This window comes from Alternaria metachromatica (genome assembly GCF_023757995.1).
Source record: "Alternaria metachromatica strain BMP 0045 chromosome Unknown scaffold_21, whole genome shotgun sequence".
Classification (NCBI taxonomy): Eukaryota; Fungi; Ascomycota; class Dothideomycetes; order Pleosporales; family Pleosporaceae; genus Alternaria; species Alternaria metachromatica.
Window position 1 is genome coordinate 26161 of NW_026055512.1, and position 17473 is coordinate 43633.

The following is a 17473-nucleotide window of genomic DNA, read 5'->3' on the forward strand; positions in this document are numbered from 1 at the left end:
AAACGCGAGGCGAGCCATGCTCGAAAGGCTAATGGCCATACGACATCCTCGCCAATTTCATTTCCCTGGTCGTTTTCCAAAACGCCATACATCACAGCTGCGATTGTCCTCGGAGCCTCTGTCTGCCTTTGGCTTTCAACACAAGCCATCCCTTCGACTCTTACTCGGAAGTGGCTGCCCACCCCGGCTAGCGAGTGGGAAAATCGACGGCAGCAAGTCAAAGATGCTTTTGTCAGTAGCTGGGACGCGTATTCCAAATACGCTTGGGGTGTGTGAGCCCTTTCCCGCCGAAGGAATCTCACGCTTATACATTATGCAGGATGTGATCAGTTCCACCCCATCGCCAAGAAAGGCTCAATGATGAGTCCCAAAGGCTTGGGTTGGATTATCGTTGATAGCCTCGACACGATGATGATCATGAATCTTACATCGCAACTAGCTGATGCAAGGATTTGGTTGCACCGCAGTCTAGATTACGAGCAAGATCAAGATGTTAATACGTTCGAGACCACGATTCGTATGTTGGGCGGTCTCCTCTCTGCGCACTATCTCACGACAGTGCTGCCCGGTGTCTCTTCGCGAAGAGACAGCATCTATCTCACCAAGGCTGTGGATCTAGCCGACAGACTTCTCGGCGCATACGATTCGCCGTCCGGTATACCATACGCAAGCATCCACTTGGCAAGCCGAAGAGGGCTTGTATCACACGCTGATGGTGGAGCTTCATCGACGGCCGAAGCGACAACACTACAGATCGAGATGAAATACCTATCGAACGTTACTGGCAACGAGATATACTGGCGAAAAGCGGAAAAGGTCATGGAGGTTGTCGACAGTGTCAACGTGCACGACGGTCTAGTCCCGATCTTTATCACGCCCCATTCCGGTCAATTTACAACACGAGAGATACGTCTTGGAAGTCGAGGCGACTCGTACTATGGTAAGCTTTCTAATGCATCCAGTTGTTGGTTCCATACTAATTATCGCAGAGTATCTCATCAAGCAGTACCTACAGACTTCCGAGCCGATCTACCTCCAGATGTGGGAGGAGGCTCTGACAGGCATCCAGAAACATCTCATCATTCCTACCAAGCATGCAAAGCTCAGCATCGTCGCTGAATTACCCAACGGAATTGGCGGCTCTCTGTCACCAAAGATGGATCATCTCGTTTGCTTCCTTCCCGGTACCATCGCACTCGGAGCCACAAACGGGCTCACCGAGGCTGAAGCCCGCCGCCTACCCAGCTGGAACACCGAGAAGTCGCAACAGATGGAATTGGCAAGGGCGCTTACAAAGACCTGCTGGGGCATGTACAAAGTGACCGACACCGGTATAGCGCCAGAAATCGTTTGGTTCCGTGCAAGCGACGAGTCGTTGCAGTCTAGGAAAGGGATGCCACGCGCGCCCTTGGAGCGAAGCTCGAACTCGGAAGAGGTCTGGAAAAAAGACTTCAACATCAAACCCCTTGATGCACATAACCTTCAGCGGCCGGAGACTGTCGAGAGTCTGTTCATGATGTGGCGTATTACAAAAGACCCCATTTACCGAGAATGGGGTTGGGAAATCTTCCAAGCCTTCCTAGACTACTCGACCGTGCCGCTAGGAGAGGGGTTCACTTCTCTCAATAACGTGAATGCTATTCCGCCTCCGCGACGAGACAACATGGAGAGCTTTTGGCTGGTACGTGACGCGTTGATGTAGATAGTCTTCGTACTGACATGTTCTGCTAGGCCGAAACGCTCAAGTATCTATACCTGCTCTTCTCACCGGACGACGTTCTTCCCCTCACTCACGTAGTGTTCAACACCGAGGCGCATGTGTTTCCTAGAATGGGCATGGGGAAGTTTAAGACAGGTTGGCAGCGCAATTCTAGGAAGAATGTGTAAGGCCCGTCGACACGAGATGTTGTATTAGGATTGAGGTCATCAACGCCTGGAACAAGCATACTTTGGGGCGCTGGCGCACCAAACGCGTGTTAGTGCATATGGAACTAAGCGCCACTCATTGCGGTATACAAAGTTGAGCTTCATTTGAGTCTTTTGCTACATCTTCCTCTTATCAACCTCTGGCTTCCGCGCCATCACCCAAACAAACTCAGAGTCGTAGTCTGGTTCATCCTCGTTCAAATTGCCATCGCCTGCCTTTACTTTCTCCACCTCTAACAGCTCGAAGCCTACTTGTTCCAGCATGTCGCAATTCTCGTGCAACCCATAACCGCTCCAGAACATCCCAAATCCCATCATCTCGCCATGTATCTCTTCTTCATCAATGCCTGCGAGGTTGAAAGCGAAGAGACCACCAGGCTTCATCCAGCCATAGATCTTCATGAGCACATCCTTCAGCTGGGAGCGAGGTAGGTGGAAGAGTGTGTAGAAGCTGAGTACGCCGTGGAAGCTCTCGGGTTCGAACACGAGTGTGGTCATATTGCCAGCGACGAGCTTTGCACGTGGACACCGAGCCTTAGCCATCTCGATTTGCTTTGCAGAAATGTCGTTGGCTGTCACTCGAGCTCCGTGGTCAACCAGCATGCTCAGTACTGGTACGCCTGGGCCACAGCCGAGTTCTAGAACGCTTGGGGAAGGTGGCAGACTGTCAAGTAGTTTCCTTGTGTACCTTTCGCGTGGTGACCTATCGCTTTCGACCCATTCTAGATACCATTGTGCAATATGGTCGTAGGCGTGTTCGACGATACGTTCGGGTGTTTCAGACATGGCGGCGGATTGTTCAACGAGCAGCTGCTCAGAACGATGGCTGAAGATATGCGTGGTTATTCCCTGTGAGTGATGCTGCAAACGAAGTCAGCTTATCAGTGCGCTGATGCGTGTTGCGATGGGGCAACACTAACTCCGGGCGTAATGTCGAATCAGGTGGTGATAGGAAACACAGGTGACTGTCGAATAGAAGAGCCACAAAGGCACTGAGGTGTTCAACGGAGATACCTTCGATGGTGACGATGTGTTTAATGAGTACCTTACCCAGTATTCTGTCTGTTTGGTGATCTTGGGAATTCCGCACTTGCAGCGGAATACCGCAATCACATGGGAAGTCCGCATTCATATGTCCAACGTATTGTATGTGTTTTCACATGGTGCATTGTGATCAGTGCGAAGTGGACGTCCACCGCCCAGACCGCTTCTCTTTGAAATCAACATATTACTCATTACGTTGATAATGAGAAAGTCGAACATGCCAGAACCGGGAGTCTGCTCGTTGCAAAAACTGTGTTCCATCTCACTACCTCGTACCACGCAGTTATTGGGAACGCAAATAGTGATTATGTTTGTGTCTCCAAGGCGTCAAGCCGCTGACCATCAAAGAACATAGGGATTACTTCTAACCCCAAAGTTCCCCGACTCTGGCCGCACATGCGAAGCATCGGGATTCGCGCTTCTTTGTCTGACACAAATCTGGGGTAGCACATACCATGAGTAGCTCAGCCACGACCCATTGTGATCCTGTCGTACAAAACATAGTGCTTGGAAGCCTTTGAACGATTCGAACGTGCGGAGGCGGCTTACGATACATGTCACTTTTAAGGCCGACCTGGTGCAACTTGATTTGTAAAGCAAGAGGACACACTTTCTCGTTCTGGGTAGCTACTGCGGAGCTATGCAAGCCTTTGGTCGCACTGAGGTATGATCTTCTCACGTGCAAGCAGATAGCGATCTGGCAGGATATACGTGATTCTGTACGAAGAGAGGTAGTATAAAGCAAGGCTAGATCTTCTTTACCTGGAGAAAACCAGCACTAGGCGTCAATCACATAGCTACCGAGTCTCTTCTCACCTTTTTTCTTCAGATACGAACATGAGACTCTCCATCACAGTACGTTGGGTGCAAATCCTACTCCTCCAATTACAAGGCGTCATAGAACACACATGTTGACTTTTGACGTATCAAGCAGGCCTTGCTGTTGATCGGCCTCGCAAGCCCACTCACAGCTTCCCCTACCCTCGACGTCCGCCAAACCGACGCAACCCACAAAATCACCGTCTTCATGATGAACGATTGTCTGAGAAGATTTCCGCCTGATCCTGATGTGTCTACGGTGTTCAAAGAACAGGACGTTAGATACGGACAATGCTACGACGCGGTCGACGCCAACTACTTCCTCAGCGGGTTTCTCAGCGCGGAAAGCGTCGCCTTGGCAGGAAGCTTTCAGCCACCAGCATCAGACAACGTGATCTGCGAGACGAGAATATATTTCCAACCCAATTGCGAGGGAGACCCAGCTTTGACAGACAATTATTCGGGGAAGTGTGTCAATGCGCGTTTGAACGTGCCCGATCAGTTGGCTGATAGGGCCGGGCTGAGTATCAGGGTGGATTGTTGCAAAGGTGCGGCTGATGGGAAGAGTTGTTTGTATGTTCCAGAGTATAAGAAAGGCTGAGGGACGAAGTCGGCAATGTTTAAATCGGAGTTGTGGTGTCGATATAGCGTTGATGAAACGCGGAGAACGGTATTTTAGATGTCTTTTTCTCTGTAATCAGCACACTCATTTATTTGTTTGGTTTGTTTCTTGGTTTCCTCAGGCAAACTGCAAGAAGCCTACACCTTCTCGCAACGCCTTGCGAAAGTCAAACCTAGCCTACCTAGGTATACACACAATGTCAACAATTTGCGGGCGCACCGTGTCGCGCTACATTTACCCAGATAGCCAGTCTTTGTCTATGTACGAGTGCTGAGAAGTGGAGTTAGGTTGCGATATCAAGTTCCGCATGCCCTAGGTACTTCCGACGCCAACGAGCAGCGCAACATCGCTTCGGCGCGGCCGCGACTAACCAATACGCGAGGTCGAAAAAGAAAAGTAGCTTCGGACGACAGCCACCACAACCACAAAACACTCATGTTGATGACAGACAAGTCTGGACTTCGTCATCAGTTCACGATGTGGTTCAGGTCGGCTACTGCACGTACTCTGACGGCACATATGCAGGTCGCACCTCCGCTCCGGTCGCATCGCATGACCGATTCCACGCTATCGGTCCTACCTCGTATAGAAACATTGGAAAATTCCTTCGGTTGCCGGTGCGAATGGTCCCGCATACGCGCAGCGGAGTGATCGATTTGCGGATCTGCCCAGCGAGGTCGAGACTGCAAAACAGCACCGCGCACATATTTCAAGTGGTAGACATCTCCATGGCGACGTCCCCTTATCATATGCGCTGTGCGTCTCGCGTGCAGATGTAAGCTGCTTTGTTCCTGCGTCGATCCCCGAAAAACTCTATTATTAGCTAGCCCTGCTTACACCTTGGCATGGTGGTGGGGTAAACTGTAGTCTGGTACCGTAGCGGAACAACGCACGCGACGTGTTGTCTGATTGAGAACGAACGACGGCTCGGGAATGAATCGATGATAATTGCGAGTCCGTCTCCCCTAGTGTGAAGCAGCTCAGTACAGCGATAAAGAATCGTGCGAGGAAGCGAGCAAAACACGAAAGTAAATCTCGGTAAGCAACCTAATCGAGTGCCGAATAACCGCGAATTGTTCGGTAATAATTTCTTCCGTCTGATGTTCTCATTGGGTCAGCGCAAAGCTAAAGCCGTGGACTAGAAGAATGCAACGACAAAGCTATTCTTATCGTCTCTTTGTTGACCGGCTACCTATCTTAGCATGAGGATACAGAGTCTTGGTGGTGTACGCTGTACCTGGGCGGGCCAAAATAAGGTAAGGCTCGAGCGAACGCCGAGCTGTCCGCAAAGTCTTGACATGAGCGCTATCGCCGCTCAGGGGAATGATCACCGTCGCACAAAAACCGTCGTGTGTTAGCGCTGCAGAGAAATTTGGGACGGCAGCGTGCGCGTGGCCGCAAGTTTTGTGGGTGTGCTGTCAGGGACCAACCAGGGCCAAACACTGCATGCTTGCTTGCCCTGGATGGGACTCGGGGCTGCCGCTTATGACGCTGGAGCCCGCTATTTTCTTTATTTGTTGACGGATAGGCGTTGTGGGCTTGGCCAAACCTGGAGTAAGACGGAAGGATGTCGGCACTGCAAATTCTCGTGATCTCGAATGAAAGGCCGTTTCGTGGCTTGAGGGATGAGGAAAAAGTCCGTTCGCAGCGCGCTTCGGTTGGAGGCTGCCGATTTATCTCCCGGCGAATCAGGCGACCATGACCTCGTTTAATGGCTAGCGGTGCGTTATTGACGCATGGCATTCCAGTCGGTCGCATGAGCAGCGCATGAGCAAAGTTCTGGCATCGCGGCTGACTTTCCTGGAACTGCCAAATGCGATGGTGTTCTCATTGGCGGGGCCAAATCTTTGGGCTGTGTGTGTATGGCAGCCAATCCTGTAAGAATCCAATACGAGGGCCGCCCCTGGGCAAGGTCTTGGGGGGATGAACACATGATCGCCCAACGGATAACAGATCCCAGGCGGTTGGTAAACGTCCTATCGCATTGTGGCGCGCCGTCAGTTGTAAAGCGCATGGTGCCTGTTGGCTAGTTCGGCTGTAAGATCGAGCCTGATTAAACCCTGTTAGCACCAGCGATATGGGCACAGTCAGTATATAGACTCGGGGCGCCCCTCTGACCCTTGGCAGGTATACTGTCGTATCCTTCCGTCACTCGCTTTTACATTCGCGCGCCTGCGTTTGCCATTCGTTACCTTTGTTGAAAGTCGTCCGTCATTCAGTACTACACCGTGTAACAATCGTGTAATACCTGTAACCATCGCTCGATACCAGAAGATCTACTACTCCCACGACACACCACATCTCAACAAAATGTCTCTGAAGTTCTTCTCCCTCGCTCTTGCGGCCGTCGCAACTGCGTCGCCATTCGATTCCATGGCGAAAGCCACGAACGACGACCCTTACGAGGCATGCCAGCCGCAAGGAGCGACAGGCACAACTCCACCAGCAGTCGGCACAGAGCTCAGCTCGCTTTATACCGACATCCTCTCGTCGATTCAGGGCATCTCTTTCGACAAGCGATCTGTACACGGACGTGCGGACGGTTTCGGGTGCCGTCAGAGCCTAGACTGTGTTAACGTAAAGAACATCAACATTCCCATGTGCTACGACAAGTTCACCACCAACTTCCAGTTCCCAGACGGATCTTACGGAAATGTCGCTGCCGGAACCTACAGCTCCGGCGGCACCGATGTCAATCTCGTCAGCGGAGATTACACAAAGGACGGCCAGAGCGCCAACATCTACGCGAACAACGAGGCTGAGAAGCCAAACACTTCGACCCTCTCGGTCCCTGCACAGTACACCGGTACTGGTGTTGGTGGGGCGGTCCCAGTTACAGAACTCGGAAAGGTCATCGTCTACACAACCACTGTCCCCGCCGTCACATACTCGGCGCCGACAACTGTCGCGGAGACTGTCGAGACGGCGACTATCAATGGAGTAGAGGTCAAGACCACCGTACCCGCTACCACCGTTACGCAAGCCACAACAATCGCCGCTAAGACCAACGTTGTGACACAAACTCCCGAAGCTTCCGATGCCTCGCCGCAATCTACTGGAGCCGCCGGACAGGTGTCTGTCGACACAACAAGATCCTTTGGAATGTCGGTGGTCGGTGCTTTGCTATACGCACTTTTGTAAGCAATTTGCTTTCGGGCGTCATACACGTCGCAGTCAGTGAACTGTTTGGATAGAGTGGCCTCAGGAGTTGTATTCGAGGCAATCCCGAATGGATGATACCCGCTGGAGTCCTAGCACATGCATGTCGTATACATCCTGTGGTAGCCCAGTATTGATGCGCCACGCTTAATGAATAATATCGTACCCTTCATGTCCACGTCTCATTGCTTCCATTTGAGTTTTGACAACACATCCTTTATCTTTCTCACTTCCTCGGCGTCAACATCTTCTCCAGGCGTTGTGATGGCTGCGGAGTGAAACCATTTTAATGTGGTCCTCCTCTTGAGATCCTCAACATTGGTGCTTCTGACCCCGCCTCCAACAATCAACGAGACCTTATTGGGCCGAAAGAAGTGCAAGATATGAAGAGCAGTAGCCCCTTCCGCTGCGGTCTTATATCCGCCACTTGTCAAGATGCTCTTGAAACCGCAGTTCTCAACGGCCTCCACGGCTTCCTCTAAATCGTCTGTTTCGTCGATTGCCCGATGGAACGTGCAAGGAAGCGGAGCAGCAATCTCGACTAGGTCGCGATTACGAGTGGGGTCTATCCATCGATTGACCATCAAGATGCCAAAAACGAAACCGCTAGCAAAAGGCTTAAGCATCTCAATCTCTTTCTTCATGAGCTCAAACTCTTCGTCGGAGTAGTTGAAGTCGCCTCCTCGTGGCCGGATCATAACATTGATCGGGATCTTGACTTTCTTCCGTACATCCTGCAGCGTTAAGAGGGAAGGCGTTACCCCGCCAGCTGCGTAGTCGGCACACAGCTCGATGCGATCGGCGCCGGCTTGCGCTGCTGCGATGGCAGAAGCAGCGTTGAAGCAAGCTATCTCAAGCATTGTCGTTTTGATGGTGTAGGAAATGTGGGCGTGAGGTGAAGAAGAGAAGAGCAGGTGCGCTGTGGTGCTAAGCTGGACGCGGGCTAGTGCTGCGAGTAGATTGGCTGACGACATGACTACGCTCACGACAATATGAACATCACACTGCCAAAGTCTTGGTAATGAGATGAACTTCAGGATTTATGCTGTAGAATGCAGAAGACAATGATATACTCAAACAGCATTACCCAGCACTGCCTCTCAGAGCGCACATAGACAGCTCAGTTCACCATGACTACCTAGGTAACTTCTATGTTCAGAGGTCCACGCCATCACCTCACCTCACCGTTCACTCTCTGATCAAGGACGAAAGGGCTCACTTCATCGCAACTACGACGTGAAGGTGAGTCCAAAGCCGCCGATTTCCCATCCCTCCATGCCCATATCTACCTCACCACCTCCTCCTACTCTTAACAAACTCTTCCACACAACATCCACTTCTAGGCCAAAGACGTATAGTATCTTTACAAGAACTCCCACAACACCCAGAAGACATCCCCAAAATGTCAGACACCGACCCCAAAACCCCCAACAAAACCGGCGCAAGCGGTGCCGCCTGGTCTGAAGGCGAGAAAGTACGTCCACCCTCCTCCACACCCCCTCCAATCCCAATCGCTCCAGCTAACCACACCACAGATCGCATACCTCATTGTCCTCTGCGAAAACGAAGGCAAAATCGATGCGAAGATCGGCGTGAGTGCTCTCTTCCCTCTTACACTACCTGCCACACAGAAGCTACCGACTCAAACCCCAAGTCCGCATTCATCAATGTATCCCAGAACTAACAAGCCAATAGAACGCGCCCATCCCCGCCGGCCGCTCCGTCATCTCCTGCAAGAAGCTCCTCGTGCGCCTGAAGGAGAAGCATAAAGACGACATTGTCAAGATCAAGAACGGCCAGGCCTTTGCCCCTGCCGCTTCTACTGCTACCGACGTCTCTCCCGAGAAACCCAAGGCAAAGCCTAAAGCTACTCCGAAGAAGCGGAAGAGCAAGCTTGACCTTGACGCTGGTGCTGGTAACGGCGGTGAAGATGGGAAGGGTGATGAGGGTGTGACTGAGGGTTCTCCAAAGAAGAAAGCTGCGCCCCGGGGTCGACCAAAGAAGAAGGTTGAGGCCAAGGAGGAAGTCAAGGAAAAGGAGGCGCTTGTAGATAAGGATGTGCTGGAGGATAGGTCTGAATGATACGCACTACGCCACGCAAGTATGCGTTGGGGACGTCTATCAGAAGATATGAGTTTGAGTGATCCACACGGCAGGCTCCACTAGGGGCGTAGTAGTCTGAGAGGGACTGTTTCTTTTCTTACTTTGGGGAAGGGGACTGGATTGGGACCGGGGTCATTTGTCACCCGAAGAGGATTCAAAGATCACGTCTGGGAATAAATTCCAGATAATTGAATGCATGATTCTCTGTTACTTCTATCATCCGTACGCTACATCTTACACAGCTCACAACCAATCCCCTTCTCCAACAAACCCATCTACTCCTCCCCCGCCTCAGCCTCCAACTCATCCGGCCCCATCTCCTCCCTCGCACCCCCATCCCCACACTCATGAATAATCTTCTTCCAGCCCAACGGCTGACTCGCATCCTTGACATGCTCAATAGTAGGGAAGTAATGTTCATTCTTCTTCATCGTCGCAACCCACGGCACATTATCAAACGTCATGACCTTCATGCGGAAATACTCGTTATCCTTGATCTTCTTGATCTCGGTGAGGAACTCGGAGAGGTTGGGCGTGGGCACGTTGTTGACGTGAGTGACGAAGTTGGTGGGCGCGAGGCCGTACATGTAGGCTGGGGAGCCGCGGGCGCGCGACGAGATGTAGACGTCGGAGTGGATTTTGCTGATTTGTTGGCGGACGGCTTGGTGGGGGCGGTGGAAGGTGGCGCCGCAGAAGCTGACGAGGCGGTCGGTTTCGAGATCTTCGGTTGCGACGGTGGAGACTTTGATGGTTTTCTCCTCGCGCTTGCGCACGACGACGGCGTCGAGGAACTCATTGTTATACATGACGTCCAGATCAGGTGAGCGGGTGACGAGCTTGCCGTTGAGGGTGAGGAGGACATCGCCTTCGTTGAGACCGTCGCCGTGGCCGGAGTCGACCTTGCGGACCATGAAGAGCTGGTGGCGCTCTGGGTCGGCTGTCTCGGTCTTTTCGATCCATTCTTCTGAGACGCCCATGACGCGGGCTTGGCTCATTTGCACGGTCTGGAACTCGACGTTCAGGATACGTAGCTTGGGTGTGTTGCCGCCACGGATCTCGTTGAGCACCGGAAGAAGGTTGGGTGTTGCAAGACCGAGGTGGTACTCAACGTCCTTGCCGCTGTGTGATGTGCGCTCGCCCAGGTATGAAAGCCAGAGAGCCTGAACGGTGCCATCCTCCGCGACGAGTACACCAGAGCCACTATGCGAGGCTTGGTTTGTGTCCACAGTGATGGCGTCGAAGTTGGTCGCGCGGTATCTCGGTGTTATTGCGCTGGCTGGGATCGCGACTGTGGTGATATCAGTGACAACAGTCTTTGCTACGACAGGTCGGAAGTTCTGGTTGATCCCAAAAAAGATGGTCTCGGCTCCCTTCTTGATGAAGTCGGTAGCGAACTTGGGCGTCTTTACAGGGGCGTTGACAAGGGAGGCATCGTACTTGACGATGGCATAGTTCTGCAATGGGTGCATGAAGACAACCTTGGCATCGACAAAAATGCTGTCAGCGATGATCAACGAGATGTCGCAAAGGTCATATGGCAGAATCGCTCTTGAAACGAGGACGAGACCCTGTTCAGCGTCGACAACAAGACCGTAGCCTTGTTTGTTCATCTTAGGAAAGCCGTCTAGCTTAATGGGCATAGAGACATGAACGCGTACGAAGCTGCGGACAATGTCTACGGCCTCAGGATAGCTTGAGCTCATCTTGACGAAGTTCGCACGGCGAGGAACTGGGGGCACAGATGGAATGGCATCGGCAAGGGGCTTGAAGTCCCACAGGCCAGTTTCGTCATTACGTGTTGCTACGCGAATCTTTGCATGCCAATGCCTGTCGACAGAAGTAATACTAGTGTTCGCAGTGTGCAAATCGCGCAGATGCTTGTACATCATAACCACTCGCTTGCGATCTGGGATCTTCTTCATGACTTGGATGAAAGTGTCAAGGTCGGGTGTTGGCTGGTTGTCAACTTCCTGAATCAACCACCCTGATGTGTAGCCGTCAGCGAACCTAAAGGAGCCCGCTGCCTCGCAGACGTATACACCTGCGTTCTTGAGCGAGATAGCGTAAAGACGCGCTTGCTGGTATGAGAGGTCGTGGAAAGACGCGCCTGCGACGGAGACGAACTTGTCGGGGGTGATGGCATGTAGGTCGCCAACGTCTAGCTCGACGTCCATGTTCTCCCCAGCACGCTGTATGGTCACAGAGATGGTCTTGCCAACGTTGTCGTCAAGGATTGCATCGAGTCGGACGAACTGTGTAAGCAACTCTCCGTTGACGCGTAGGAGAAGATCACCTTCTTCGACCTTGGTAGATGCGGGCCCTTGAGGAAGGACGACCTCAGCTACGAGCATGCCTGTCTCCTTGGGAAACTGAGTGCGGATCTCCTTCTCCAGCTCAGGCGAGAGACCTAACCTCCGGCACTCGTCGAACGGCTTGAGTATCCACTGGGTCTGAATGGTGCCTCTGGTGACATGTTGGCTTTGGCGGATGAGCTCGAGAGCACGTAGCGGTCGGTCTAGCGGCAGGAAGTAGTCGGTCGCAGCACCGTCAGCACGTCCACCGGCCTGCAGCGCAACAGCAAAGCCGTCGCGGTCCACGACAGGACTGCCGGAAGATCCTCCACTCGCTGCAGCTGCCGCCTGGATGTAGTTGGTGTTGAAGTCGGAGTAGCCCTCGCCGTATTCGGGCGCATTGCGATCCAGCCGACTAATGACACCCGACAAGATACTGAGCTTCTCTCCCGCATCATTACCAACGACGCGAATCTCGACACCAACTTTGGCGTTATCGGGGCGCAGTTTGAGGGCGGTGACGGGCATGTACTTGATCTTCTTGGGGTCGAAGCGCAGGATACCGAAGTCGTGGACTGGGTCGCGGTAGACGGGGTGGACGTCGCACTCCTCGTGGTTGTCGAATATGCAGTAGCCGATGAAGGGGCCGGCGCCGACAACGTGCCTGTTGGTGAGGATGTAGCCCTTCTCGGCGTCGACGACAAAGCCCGTCGCCTCTGAGCTGATGGCCGGGTCCGTGTCGAACGAACACGTCTGGCAGAAGTGTATCGACACGACGCTCTTGACCACGTTCTCTATCGTCCGCTGCCATTCTGCCGTGTCCTGCCCGGTGACGGCGGTGATGTGCGCCGACGACGGGAGGGCGTCGGGGGAGCTGTGGGCGCTGTACTCGCTGCGCGCATCGTCCATGGGCTCCTCCAGGTCGGGCGAGTGCGACATGACGCCGTTTGACGTGTGCGAGTCTACTTCGGGCTTGATCTGCTTGTTTGGGCGGTCGGTTGCGGGCGAGGTTGGCGGTTGCTTGCGCTTGCTTGTGCCATTTTGTTCCATTGGCAGCGAAGTATTTATAGGCGGCGACGTGTGGAGGGAGCGTTTGCCGAGGGGGTGTGCGCTAGAGCTAGACAGCCTCGTGAGGTGCGGCGTGTGAAAGAGGGAGCGCGGGCGTGATGCGGACAACGGTAGGGTGCGTGAAGGTGTCGCAAGGAAGCTTCGTTTGCAGGCGGCGAGTGAGACTCGGCCAAGCAGCATGCCAATCGGGATGACGCGCGTAAACAAAGGAAGCAGGCGCGATGCGGCTGCTGTGAATTAAATGTAGAAGGCGCAAACAAGAAAGGCAAAAGGCAATTGATGAGTACGGAATGGCTTTCGATCGGCCAAGGATGAAAGTGCACGAAGAGCCCTGCAGCTGCATGCGCCACGGTCCCCGGTCCCTAGTGCCATCGCGAACGTCAGACTCCGCCCCGAAGGTGTTGAACTATTAACAAAGGTCGTCAGGTACTGGACAAATCAATTGTGAACATTAAGGTAAACAATAAGGACTATAAGCTAATTCATGCGGTCAAAGACTATAAGGTACAGCTTCGTAAGGCTTAAGCCGCTAATTACATTCTAGAGGTAACATCATTCACCTGTTAATCGCGCATTATTTCAGAAACGCATCTGCATCCGCATTAAAGACGTATTACTTGATTATGGCTAGCTTTGCAATATTTGTTCAGTTGTTCAACATAAGAATGGACCTCGGGAACCTTCCGCCGCCTGCCACCTGTCAGGGTTTCGGTGTCACCCACCCACGCGTACACGCATTGAACGGCCAACTCTCGGATGAAAGCCTTCCAACAGCACGTCGCAAATAAACCAACTAATACAGCCATCTCAACGTCCTCGTGTGATGATCGGTCGGCATCTAGAATCTTTGATATATCGAAGGCCTTCATACTTCGGGTTTGCAGAGTCACAAATGGTTGTGATATTCTCGTTCGGGAGTGCCTCGTCGTATGACCATGCTAGGCGTTGCAGAGTTTGAAAGTCGCTGGGCTCTCTGCGAAGCAAACCCCCGATTGAGTGGAGCCTGTGACTGCCTCTAGAGTATTGCTCATCGAAGTTGTTGTTCTGACGACCCGCCCAAGCTGCCCTTACTTGGTATCGTCTAGAATGCTTGCGATATCTCTTGCTTGGGCGTGGTTTTGCGCACGCATTGCGGAAGATGTCAATGGCTCGGAGCTCTGGGCCGACGGGACCCAAACAAAATGGAGGATCTGAGTACCCTCAAGTGACTGTTGGTTGCACTTCTCCCTCCGATGATATGCCGAACACCTCTAGGGTGTAGTCTGGTACTTGTAAGCCAGACATGCTCGACTATACTTGGAATATCTCTGGCTGGAATGCTCCCGCCCAAACCACGACCAGGTTCCAGTCTCAGCCAAAAGCGAAGTCTCTTCCTGGAGGCTGATATGCAGATCCTGGTATCATGGATGACCTAAAGCCTTTCAGTTCCGGTTCAACCGTTTGAAAGGATGTGACTGTCTTTAGAGCATGAGTAATCAAGAATATACCTCAGTCCAGGAAAGGGCTGGACATCCACCTATAGCAAGTGATGGAAGCCAATGACCCAGGAGTCCACATTGTGTCAGCAGTTTGCTGACTTTTGTCTCAGGACCGATGTAGGCTGCAGGATGTCCAGATTCAGTCCAATCAATTGAACGGTTGTAAAGAAAGTCGATGACCCAGGAGTCTACGTAGGGTCAAGAGTTTGCCAAACTTTGTTCCAAGACCAATGTAGGCTGCCGGGTGTCCAGGTTCGGTCCAATCGTTTGGATGGTAGTAACGAAAGTCGATGACTCAGGAGTCTACGTTGCGTCAAGAGTTTGCAGACTTTCGTCTCAGGACCAATGTAGACTGCAGGGTGTCCAGGTTCGGTCCAACCGCTCGGAGGGCTGTAGCTATCTTTAGAACATTAGTAACCTGGAATCCAGCTCATTCCAGGAAGAAGCTGAACGCTGCCTATAGCAGATGGAAGTACTCAAAGACCCAGGAGCCTACGTTGCATCGGGATGTCACAAGACTTTCATTCTGAGACCCACGTAGGCTGCAGGATGCTCCGGTTTTCCTGCGCATGGAGTGAACCCAAGTTTGAGTACTTGCTATAGACTTCACATAGCGAGGCCTTGATGCGCCATATTCAACGCAAAACCTGAACACCATGGGGCCTACATCGACCTTGGACCATCCAAGTTGCTAGTTTTCAACTTGATGTAGGCTGCAGGCCTGTTCTCTGACTCAACCGTATGGCGGGGTGTGACGAACTTCAGTGTATTATTAATCGAGATTTGAAATGTGTTGATACGCTGTAGTCTGCAAAGCGAAAATCTGGTAGGAGTATACCAAATTATATTATTGGTAGATTAGTGGTTCGGAGGGGTCAGGGGTGTGGCGGTGTGGCGGTGTAGCGCCGGCAAATCGTACCATGGATGCGTTCAGGGGCCTGTGCGCGGGAGTGGCCTGTGCGCGCGGAGCAATAACTCGCGTTCTGAACTCCGCTCTCCTCCATCAACTCTACACTCTTCTCTCACCAGACCCCACACTTGAAGCCACACCACAAATCACAACAATGACTTCATCAATCTTCTACAAGTTCAAGAATTCAAGGGAAAGCGAGCGCATCATCTTCAACGGCACCGATTTGAGCGTTTTCGAGCTCAAGAAGGAGATCATCAGCGCAAGCGGCCTGGGCGATGGCTCCGATTTCAACTTGCACATTTATCCGCAAGATGAGCCCAACTCTGAGCTCAAGGACGATACCACTTTAATTCCGCGCTCATCCACAGTCATCGCAATTCGGCGCCCCGCTCCAAGAGGACAAGGCCGAGCAGCCCGCTACGTCACCGGCAAAGCGCCTTCGCGCGCAATTTCTTCACAATCCAAGCCAGTTCCCTCTCTACGTAGTGGACATCTCGAAAATGCCGAAGATCCTGAAGCCGCATTCTTGGCCGAATCAGCAATTGCCTGGGATGCACAGAAAGAGGCACTTTCGAACGCAAAACCAGTTTATCGAAAAAACAACTCCAAGAATGTTGTTGTCCCTTCACATCCCCCGCCTCCCGGCTATGTTTGCCGCCGCTGCAATATCAAGGGCCACTGGATCCAAGCCTGCCCAACAAACGACGATCCCGATTTCAAGCCTGTTTTCCAAGCCAAACGTACTACTGGAATTCCTCAATCTTTCTTGAAGAAAGTTGAAAAGCCTGTCGACGAAGAGGCTGCAAAGGGCATCATGTTGAACGCCGACGGAGAGTATGTTCAGGTCATGGCAGATACAAAGACTTGGAACAAATTCCAAGAAAAGACCAGCCTGTCTCGCCAACAAGCCGCCAACGCTGATGCAGCAAGCAAAGAGCTTGCTGAACGCGGTCTGCAATGTCCGCTCGACAATCAAAGATTTGTCGACCCAGTCAAAACCCCTTGCTGCGGCAAGACATACTGTCGAGAATGCATCGACAACGCGCTAGCAGATGGGGACTTAATTTGTCCAAACTGTTCAAAGGAGGATGTTCTGATGGATGATCTCGTTGCTGACGACGACATGGTCAAGTCTCTCAAGGCATACGACGCAGAGAAGGCAGAGAAGGACAAGGCAGCAAAGGCAGTCGCTTCAACAAATGAATCAGTTAATCAATCCAATGCTACTGACACCGCATCTCCCTCTGTCGCAAATGACGATACAACTGCTTCCGCCACTGCTACTACTACCGCAGTGGCTGACGAAGTCTCCGATACTGACTCAACCTCTTCAAAGAAGCGCAAAGAGCCTCCGACAGACATCAAACCTCCCACCGCGCCGAAAGCCATGCGTCAAGCTGCCGACCCCGCCTCGAAGATGGAACAAGACTTCATACAACAGATGGAGATGCTCAAGAACACACCGATGGGCGCCATGGGAATGCAGATGGGTATGCCTATGCAAATGGGTATGCCTCAGCAGATGGGCTTCCCGAATGGCTTCCAGAACGGCTACCAAATGGGCTTCCAGCCGCAGCAACAACAGCAGCAGATGCCGCAGCAGCAATGGTATCCCCAGCAGAACTTCGGCTACGGCGGCCAGCAGCAGTACGGTCAACAGTACGGCCAGCAACAACCTCAGCAGCAACAGTTCGGATGGGGCGGACAAGCGCAGACACAAGGACAAGGACAAGGACAATGGAGCAGCGCGCAGGGCCAGGCACAAGGGCAGCAAGGGCAGCAAGACCCCAACGATGCGTACGACAGGCAGCCCGTCAACCCTCGCGGTCGCAACCGCAGGTCTCGCGCACCAGACTACCGCTATCTTTGAGCAGCAGGAACGTCTCTAGTCCGCTCTCATCGTATCGCGACACTACCACACTCAACACCACACCACATATCACAACAACGGCTTTATGAACTTCTACGGCGAGCATCGGCATTGGGCGGGCATTCACACGGCGTTACTCTCACCTTCACGACAAGCGACCATGGGGCATGCATCAAGGGC

General features: G+C 52.6%; 7 protein-coding genes across 7 annotated transcripts; 4 read left to right on the plus strand and 3 right to left on the minus strand.

Annotated features, from left to right (window-relative positions):
* Nucleotides 1-519: 519 nt before the first annotated feature.
* J4E83_007905 (uncharacterized protein) lies at nt 520-1702 on the plus strand (the record flags this gene model as incomplete). Its single annotated transcript, XM_049334803.1, has 2 exons — nt 520-940; nt 990-1702. The coding sequence occupies 2 exons, from the start codon at nt 520-522 to the stop codon at nt 1700-1702; spliced, it is 1134 nt and encodes a 377-aa protein (XP_049185954.1).
* Nucleotides 1703-2043: 341 nt separating this feature from the next.
* J4E83_007906 (uncharacterized protein) lies at nt 2044-2712 on the minus strand (the record flags this gene model as incomplete). The annotated part of the gene is made up of 1 exon (XM_049334804.1): nt 2044-2712. The coding sequence occupies one exon, from the start codon at nt 2710-2712 to the stop codon at nt 2044-2046; it is 669 nt and encodes a 222-aa protein (XP_049185955.1).
* A 4009-nt stretch (nt 2713-6721) lies between these two features.
* On the plus strand, nt 6722-7552 carry J4E83_007907 (uncharacterized protein; the record flags this gene model as incomplete). The annotated part of the gene is made up of 1 exon (XM_049334805.1): nt 6722-7552. One exon carries the CDS (start codon nt 6722-6724, stop codon nt 7550-7552), a length of 831 nt encoding a protein of 276 aa, XP_049185956.1.
* A 200-nt stretch (nt 7553-7752) lies between these two features.
* On the minus strand, nt 7753-8430 carry J4E83_007908 (uncharacterized protein; the record flags this gene model as incomplete). The annotated part of the gene is made up of 1 exon (XM_049334806.1): nt 7753-8430. One exon carries the CDS (start codon nt 8428-8430, stop codon nt 7753-7755), a length of 678 nt encoding a protein of 225 aa, XP_049185957.1.
* Nucleotides 8431-8972: 542 nt separating this feature from the next.
* On the plus strand, nt 8973-9652 carry J4E83_007909 (uncharacterized protein; the record flags this gene model as incomplete). Its single annotated transcript, XM_049334807.1, has 3 exons — nt 8973-9044; nt 9106-9162; nt 9266-9652. 3 exons carry the CDS (start codon nt 8973-8975, stop codon nt 9650-9652), a joined length of 516 nt encoding a protein of 171 aa, XP_049185958.1.
* A 296-nt stretch (nt 9653-9948) lies between these two features.
* J4E83_007910 (uncharacterized protein) lies at nt 9949-13014 on the minus strand (the record flags this gene model as incomplete). The annotated part of the gene is made up of 1 exon (XM_049334808.1): nt 9949-13014. The coding sequence occupies one exon, from the start codon at nt 13012-13014 to the stop codon at nt 9949-9951; it is 3066 nt and encodes a 1021-aa protein (XP_049185959.1).
* A 2560-nt stretch (nt 13015-15574) lies between these two features.
* Nucleotides 15575-17293, plus strand: J4E83_007911 (uncharacterized protein; the record flags this gene model as incomplete). The annotated part of the gene is made up of 1 exon (XM_049334809.1): nt 15575-17293. One exon carries the CDS (start codon nt 15575-15577, stop codon nt 17291-17293), a length of 1719 nt encoding a protein of 572 aa, XP_049185960.1.
* Between the last annotated feature and the right edge of the window lie 180 nt (nt 17294-17473).